This window comes from Rhincodon typus, chromosome 24 (genome assembly GCF_021869965.1).
Source record: "Rhincodon typus isolate 14 chromosome 24, sRhiTyp1.1, whole genome shotgun sequence".
Lineage (NCBI taxonomy): Eukaryota > Metazoa > Chordata > Chondrichthyes > Orectolobiformes > Rhincodontidae > Rhincodon > Rhincodon typus.
In genome coordinates, this window is record NC_063355.1 from 23540955 (window position 1) to 23550079 (window position 9125).

At 43.6% G+C, this 9125-nt stretch overlaps 1 protein-coding gene across 2 annotated transcripts in view; it reads left to right on the top strand.

The window, feature by feature from the left end:
* Positions 1 to 9125, top strand: part of morn3 (MORN repeat containing 3) — a 56229-nt gene that overhangs the window by 21840 nt on the left and 25264 nt on the right. For both annotated transcript variants that reach the window (XM_048611342.1, XM_048611341.1), the window contains exon 3: positions 1207 to 1366. In XM_048611342.1, coding sequence (XP_048467299.1) covers positions 1207 to 1366 — 160 coding nt within the window. The remainder of the gene's footprint in view (positions 1 to 1206; positions 1367 to 9125) is intronic.

Sequence of the window (9125 nt, forward strand, 5' to 3'; positions counted from 1 at the left end):
GAAATGCTCAACAACGATCCCCTGCACGCACACCCCAAATAGTATGTTGGTGTACTGGCAAAGCTCCCATCTAACCATATTATTTATTACTTTTGAATTGATAAGAAGGTAACTAAAATATAGACAATGCTAGAGCTTTGAACTTAGTAATACAAAAACTGTAAACCAGTTTATGGATGCTGATCTCTTGGTTTCAAAACTAAAATTACTCTAGTTAAAATGTGGCTTAAATGACTTTAACTTGCTTGGAGCCCATTTGAAAATAGCGAACAAGTTTCACTGAAAAGTGGTGCTTTTTGCCTTCTGGCAATTTGGAGGCAAGCAGTATCCAGGCAGATTCCCAGACTTAGAATAGGATGGCAAGATCAATTGCTGTGACGATTGCCTTTACCTTTTCTATCTTTGATTCATGAAACAGCCTTGAAGTTTAAGTTGCAATTTCTGTAAAGCAATGGGCTGGAAATTTGGATGTCAAATTGGAATTAATTAACAGGTCTTGGTACAAATAAATTTTCAGACTTTTCCGCTTCCTGGAGGTAAAAGGTTCTCTGAAATGAATTGGTTTGGTGGAGTCTGATGTCACTTGGCAGCTGATGTATTCTCCTAGCTTTCCCAAATCTACAGACCCTTCTACTCATGCCTGGTTGTGAATGAACATATGTACATGCAGTGTGCAGAGAAACTACTTCCCTGAAACGCAAGCCTGTTCGATAAATAGGGTGATTACTTTGCAGTAAATATATACAGAATTGTTACCCATGACCACCATAAAAGTGCAGTATTTTATATCTCAGCAAATCCTGAGATGTGAATTTCCAGCAGTGCTTCCAGAATGTCCTCTGACCTCTCAGGTGTATGAAAAAAAATCCCTTGACACAGTTTTGAACAAAAGCATGAGAATTGTTTGCATTGTCCTAGCCAATATTTATCTCATAATCATCCTAAAAATTGTTGATCTGATCTTTACTACTTTGCTGTTTGTGGAGCTTGGTATGTGCAAATTGCCTGTCATTCCTTTATATTACAATGGTAGCTATAGTTCAGACATAGTTCATTGGCTGTAAAGTCCTTTGGAACATTCTGAGGCTGTGAAAGCCTGATATAAATTAAGGATATCTTTCTTATTCATTTCTTTCAGCTGTGATTTTGATTTTACCTTTGTTTTATCATTATTGTTATGATATATCACTGATCCCTTTTCTGCAGGGGTTAGGAACCAACTTTTACTCAGATGATGACATTTATGAGGGCCATTGGTATGCTGACAAGAGAAATGGCTGGGGTAGAATGTATTATGCAGATTGCTCTACTTATGAGGGTGAATGGTTTGATGACACTCCCAATGGTCAGGGAATGCTTCGTCTGGGTAAGTTACGTTTTCCAGTACTTATTGTAATAATCTAAGATAAATGCTTATTTTCTGAATTGAGTGACAGCAGTTTGGCTTTATAACAGGCTGAAATTCAGTAGAAAATGAACAGTCTGTATTGAGAAAACCCAGTTCTACAAATCACGTTTATTCTGTCCAGATTCTACGTATACTTCTTCTTGGATTGAGCCTTTTACCTCATGCCTCATTAACCATGAACATCTATTGAACCATAATTCAAGGAACACTGTTCTCCTTTCTATCTCTCCTTTTTTAAAAAAAGTCAAGCAGTGTTATTTATATTTCTGTAATTCCCAGCTTCCCTTTTTATTGAATTTAATTCCAGTTCTCTTTTAACTTAATTTATCCCAAAGTAGTTACTTTTCTTAGAGTCATTTGTGAAAATTCACTATCTTGTCAGACATGGGTAAAAGGTTTCATTGAGTTCTTGTCCTTACTTCATTTCTATAAATTCTCTGCTTAGTGGCCTCCAGCCCTATTATTCAACTTTAACTAACTTGTTTACTATCACTCAAACCTACATCATTCATTTTCCTGCAACATGACTCTTCTGAAAGAAAATAAATTAAGTAACCTGAGCTTGTCTTCGTATGTTGGTTGGTTAACTTGGTCACCTAGAAGAATTCTTTGTAATGTACTTTTTATCTTTTATAATGACCAAATGGAATGTCATTATAGCAGGTGTTAACTTGTCATCCAGTATCCAATATTTGCATCCTCGTACCCATTGGGCTTACATAAAAACAGGAAATGCTAGAAATACTTAGCAGGTCTGATAGCATTTATGAAGAGAGAAATTAATTCATGTTCTAAGTCAATGTCCTTTTATCAGAACTGGGGAAAAGTTAATAATGTAGTAGGTTTTATGCAAATTAAAATGAAGAGGGTTGGAAAAGGAGCATAAGGGAAAATAGAGTGGAAGGCAAAAGAGAATTAAATGGTTAAACAGTTGACATTGCAAGGCCAAAGGAATTATAATGTGACATGGTTGCATTTCCTGTATTTGCATGGAAAGATGGTATGGAAAAGGAAGAGTGTGTTGGAAGTGATTGAGGAGCAAACTAGAGTCACCTGGTCGCAGTAGCTCACTGGCTTATTTTCTGAACCTCCATCTTAGCCAGCGATCCCCAACATCTCAGGATATGCTTCATGAGTAGCAGAACCAGGCTTACATCATCATGGCTCATTCGACTCACTTATAATTCAGTGGAGCACTTCAATACTACACTTTGCAGCTCAACAATACCTTACATTCCAATGCTGCTGTCAGGCCATTCTGCACACAGGGACAGGCAGCCATCTCGTGCATTAGAACAGTTTGCATCTCTGACTCTTAGCTTGCATTCTTAACGCTCACACACGTTGTACCTACTTAGACGTTCACAGCATCTCTGCCTTGCCTTGCCTTTTTTGCACCTTGCTATCTCATTCAGAACAGTACTTCTGTTTTACCTTGCCTTTTAGCACAGACAAAAAGCCAGGCAACTTGCCTTTGTTTGTCAGCGATGATCAATGAAGGAGGTGAACGTTGCCATATCCAGGCACCCTACTGCATTGATGTCACACCTGTACCATGTGGTGGCAGCTTATGAAACAAAAACATTGGATGTGCTTCAACCAAGTAGCCATGTCTCAAAATCTGAGGGGAGTTGGTCTTTGTGGTTGAAGAGGGACTGTCCTCAGTCAGGAGCTCCTGTCATTGTCACTCAAGGGTACTATCCAATCTCTATAGTGCAGGGGGTGGGCCATGATCAATCCTACAGACCGAGTGCAACCAAACAAGGGATTAGTGGTAAGTTAAGAAGCTGTACTGATATCAGTCAAGGGTCTGGTCAGTCATCAGTCATTGTTGTCATTCCAAGATGGTTGGGAAGTACCCCCAACACCTGGGCCCTTATCTTATAAGTAGCTTTAATAGTGGTGCCTTATCCGATACTTTTGGAAATCCAATATATTACATCTCATCTAGTGGTTCCCCTTTATCTGTAATAAAACTGTAATAAATGTGCCAGGCATGATTCCTCCTTCATGAAACCATTCTGACTCTGCTTGATTGTATTATGTGTTTCTAAATAATCTGCTATTACATCCTTTATAATGGACTCTAAAATTTTCTCAATGACAGATGTTTAGCTAAATGGCCTACAGTTTATTTTTGTCTCCCACCGTGTTTGGATAAGGTGTTACATTTGCAGTTTTATAATCTTTTGGGGCTTTTCCACAATCTAAGAATTCCAGGAAGATTCCAAGGCATCCACTATCTCTGCAGCTACTTCCTTTAAAATCCTAGGATGAAATGCACTGGGCCCAGGTTACTTATTAGCCTTTAGCCTTATTGGCTTCCATGGTACATCTTCTCTGGTGATAACTGTTTTTATTACTGGAGCTGCTTTTCGCACACATTGAACTGTTACCAAGTTTCACAACATGTTCTTCAATGCACTGTTAAACTTCCTGATCATGTGAGAGGTGTGGGGTGCAGGCGGGTGTCATTGTTCATAACACATCTTCAATTCTAACACATGGATTAACAGTCCAAAATGTTTTTGAGAAGATTTGTAGCTCGGGTTGTGGATGAGGTTGTAGATTTGTTCACCAAGCCAGTGTGTTTGATTGCAGACATATCGTCACCTTGCTAGGTAACATAGTCAGTGCGCCTCCGGTGAAGCTTTGGTGTTCTGACCCACTTGTTACTTATATGCTTTGGTTTGCTGGGTTGGTTGGCATCACTTCTGGTTTCTTTTTCTGAGGCATTCATGTAGGAAGTATAGTTGATTGCGGGTCACGCTCAGATGGATGGCATTTGTCTCCCAGTTGCAGGCTAGTTTGATGGTGTTGTACCCGTAGGTGATTAAAGTTTTTGAGAAGATTTGTAGCTCAGGTTGTGGATGAGGTTGTAGACTTGCTCGCCAAGCCGGTGTGTTTGATTACAATGTTACATAGCTGGGTGACGAAACGTCTGCAATCAAACACACTCGCTCAGTGAGCAAGTCTACCTCTACAACCTCATTAACAGTCCAGCGATAATACCACTAGGCCATCACCTCCCCTAAATCACATTACTGATCCTGCCCAGGTAGAATCATTGGAAACATCACCAATGGATCCAGGCTGTATTGTCTCTGTTGCCATGAACTAAAAGCAGCCACATGTATCTGGAAACCCAGCAGCAACACAACCTCTAGCAGATGTCGAACAATCTCGATGCAGTTTCCAGCAATATGTCCCCTCAGGATACAGAGGTTCAGTCTTTTGAATTCCTCCAGATGAGCAAAGCATAGTGCAGCTGCTGAATGAAGATGCCTCAAGGCACCATGACAGAACTGTGTCATCTCTGGAGCATTCTAGATGCTATAGACTGTAGATAGGTCACAGTGAGAGAACCATATCATAATGCGACTAACTTCATTCATAGGAATTGTTTCCATTTAGTAAATATGCCACATTTTAAAAGTCTGCATAAGGAATTCTTGAAGCTTCCATAATTCTTATATCCTTGATAATTCTCAGGTTGTTCAGTCATTCCAAGGGTTGCATTCTTTTAAGAATAGCCACTGAGAGGCTTTAACTCCATTACACAGACATCTGACTGAAGCCAAGTACAAATATAATGCAATGCCTTCTTCCACTGGGGACATTGAAAGCCATATGATGTCTCCTCAAAATGAAGTTCCCATGCTCGGACAGGTCTAAGGGTTCCTTGTATACGTTACAGAGAGAGTTTGCCTCATAAAAACTAAGAGCAGGAGTAGGCAATTCAGCCCCTCAAGCCTGCTGAATCATTTGATATGAACATGGCTGTTCTCATCTCAATTATGTGCTATCATAAGGTTTTCTTTATTCTTTCCCTCCCCTATGTCTTGGTGCACTCCTGGAATCCATAGCTGGGGTAGAGGGAGCCTTTGCCCATTCCATTTTGGAGTTTTGGATGGACAACTGGGAAGGGCTGGTGTGGAATTGAGGCTCGAGAGCCTAGACCTGCTGAGTGTGCCCTGGTCAGATGCAACTTCACCCTTCTCGGCTTGATGTCCCACAGGTTTGAGGGATGCAGGCAGAGATAAAAGGTGCCCATCCCTTTCACCTCCAGTGTCCTGAGAGCAAATTTCTAGGGGGCATGTATGAGATTCACCCTCTCTCTGTGGGTATCTATTGGCACCATTCTGTCTCTTTGCGAAGAAGGGTCACATGGAGTGATGTCAAAGTCCTCCGTCTCCTTGTTGTTTTGCCGTTGGTGTTGATTATTAATGGTTGAAGCTATGGACTGTAGGTCTACATGCATTTTCAGCATCCATTGACCGTGCTAAGAAGCACGTATTCATATGCAGGGCCTGTGTCCTTTGCAAACAGAATAGGCCCGTGCATTGCACCTTTTTCAACTGAACAAAAGCTTTGGTGCATTCCCCATGATAATGCACGGACCAATCAGAATCGACTTGCCTAGTTTGAATTTAAACAATTGTTCTCTTGTCCACACTCCATGGCAACATCTCCATAAGAGTTCACTTTCAACCAACCAATCAGCATTCTCTTTTCATGCAGTATAAATTTTTGTTCCCTTTGAGATTTGGGCCCTGATTTTCTTTCCCAGATTGGGTCACAAAGTTGGGAGAAATCCTAGCTCTGTGAGCCCAACTTTTTAAGAGTCATCACTTGTATTTCCAATTTTTGGTTTGAGGGTGCTGGCTGGATTGGGAGTCAGATCAGACAATCTAGGAAGAGACTAAGAGGCTGCCCATTTCCAAGACAGGCAAGCAGAAAGTCTGCCTGGGAACTCTGGCAGTATATGCCAAGTTTAAAAATGAAGAATAAGAAAGAAAACATCCCACCTGCTCTTACTCTCTCACCATATGCCTTACCCATGGAAACCTATGTCTTGCACCCAATCCCATGGTTCCTAATTCCCTTTGTGCTGACCTATGTCCCTATAATTACCTCCATATCTCCTTTTAGCCCCCATGCCAACTCAATGACAACATATATCTCTCACCTACTGCCATTTGTCCTAACCTCTCAATGCCATCTTGGCTATTATCCAGCAAGGATATTAAACGTGAAGCATCATGACAGAAAATAAGCAATAGGGGAACTGCTGGTCCCATCCATATTACCATGGACAAATTGATGATTTTAGGGATGTGGGCCTGCTCCTTCTTCATGGGAGCCTGTAGTCCTTAAAGGATAAGTGCACTTTTTAAAGGCAGTCGGTGCATAACTGTTCATAGAGCAAATGAGAATAAGAAGGAGGTCCTTTTTTCTTAAGATGACCAGTGACTCCTGGAAACAGAGGCAGATGAATGACTGTTTCTGTGTTTCCATGGCACATAGAAGATAGGAACAGGAATAGCCCATTCAACTTCTTAAGCCTGTTCTACTTTTCAGTATGATGATGGCTGGTCATCGAGCTCAATACCCTAAGCCCCCCTCCTCCATCCCTTGATCCCTTTAGTCACATAAGTTATATAACCTCCTTGACAGCACACAATATTTTGTCATTAGTCATTTTCTATGGTAGTGAATTCCACAAGCTCTCCACCATATGGGTGAAGAAATTTCTCCTTCTCTCAGTCCTAAAAGATTTAGCCTTTATCTTTATGACCCTTGGTTCTGGACTTCCTGAACATTGAGAACATAATTCCTGCATCTAACCTGTCTAGTCCTGTTAGAATTTTGTAGGTTTCCATGTGATCCCCTTCATTCTTCCAAACACCATTGAATATTATCCTAACCTAATCTTAAGAATGGAAAATTAGTCATGTGGTGGAGAGAAGTAGCTGGGCAAGTTTCCACAGCATTGTTACTAGGTTCTGACTGCAATACAGTAAGACAATTAATAATGTTACTAGAACTGCCACATCCATCTCATTCCCATGCTTCACCAATCCTTACATCTCTGATTGCATTCACACATGCATTCATCACCTGCTAGACAACAAGGTGTAGAGCTGGATGAACACAGCAGGCCAAGCAGCATCATAGGAGCAGAAAGGCTGACGTTTCGGGCCTAGACCCTTCATCAGAAAAGGGGGAGGGGAAGGGAGTTCTGAAATAAATAGGGAGAGAGTGGGAGGCGGATAGAAGGTGGATAGAGGAGAGGATAGGTGGAGAGGAAACAAACAGGTGGAAGAGGCGGGGATGGAGCCAGTAAAGGTGAGTGTAGGTGGGGAGCTAGGGAAGGGATAGGTCAGTCCAGGGAGGACGGACAGGTCAAGGGGGCGGGATGAGGTTAGTAGGTAGGAGATGGGGGTGCGGCTTGAGGTGGGAGGAGGGGATAGGTGGGAGGAAGAACAGGTTAGGGAGGTGGGGACAAGCTGAACTGGTTTTGAGATGCGGTAGGGGGAGGGGAGATTTTGAAGCTTGTGAAATCCACATTGATACCATTGGGCTGCAGGGTTCCCAAGCGGAATATGAGTTGCTGTTCCTGCAACCTTTGGGTGGCATCGTTGTGGCACTGCAGGAGGCCAGGATGGACATGTCATCTGAGGAATGGGAGGGGGAGTTGAAATGGTTCGCGACTGGGAGGTGCAGTTGTTTATTGCGAACCGAACGTAGGTGTTCTGCAAAGCGGTCCCCAAGCCTCGGCTTGGTTTCCCCGATGTAGAGGAAGCCACACCGGGTACAGCGGATACAGTATACCACATTGGCAGATGTGCAGGTGAACATCTGCTTGATGTGGAAAGTCTTCTTGGGGCCTGGGATGGGGGTGAGGAAGGAGGTATGGGGGCAGGTGTAGCACTTCCTGCGGTTGCAGGGAAATGTGCCGGGTGTGGTGGGGCTGGAGGGGATTGTGGAGCGGACAAGGGAGTCACGGAGAGAGTGGTCCCTCCGGAAAGCAGATAAGGGTGGGGAGCGAAAGATGTCTTTGGTGGTGGGGTCGGATTGCAGATGGCGGAAGTGTCAGAGGATGATGCGTTGGATCCGGAGGTTGTTGGGGTGGTACGTGAGGACGAGGGGGATTCTTTTTTGGTTCTTATTGCGTGGACGGGGTGTGAGGGATGAGTTGCGGGAGATGTGGGAGACACGGTTGAGGGCGTTCTCGACCACTGAGAGGGGTAAGTTACGGTCCTTGAAAAACGAGGACAACTGAGATGTACGGGAGTGAAATGCCTCATCCTGGGAGCAGATGCGGCAGAGGCGAAGGAATTGGGAATAGGGGATGGCATTTTTGCAGGAAGGTGGGTGGGAGGAGGAGTGTTCTAGGTAGCTGTGGGAGTCGGTGGGCTTGAAATGAATATCGGTTTCTAGGTGGTTGCCCGAGACGGAGACAGAGAGGTCCAGGAAGGTGAGAGAGGTATTAGAGATGGTCCAGGTAAACTTAAGGTTGGGGTGGAAGGTGTTGGTGAAGTGGATGAACACTTCCGAATTCGGTTCGCAATAAATAACTGCACCTCCCAGTCGTGAACCATTTCACCTCAGACGACATGTCCATCCTGGGCCTCCTGCAGTGCCACAACGATGCCACCCGAAGGTCGCAGGAACAGCAACTCATATTCCGCTTGGGAACCCTGCAGCCCAATGGTATCAATGTGGATTTCACAAACTTCAAAATCTCCCCTCCCCCTACCGCATCCCAAAACCAGTTCAGCTTGTCCCCGCCTGCCTAACCTGTTCTTCCTCCCACCTATCCCCTCCTCCCACCTCAAGCCGCACCCCCATCTCCTACCTACTAACCTCATCCCGCCCCCTTGACCTGTCCGTCCTCCCTGGACTGACCTATCCCCTCCCTAACTCCCCCCCT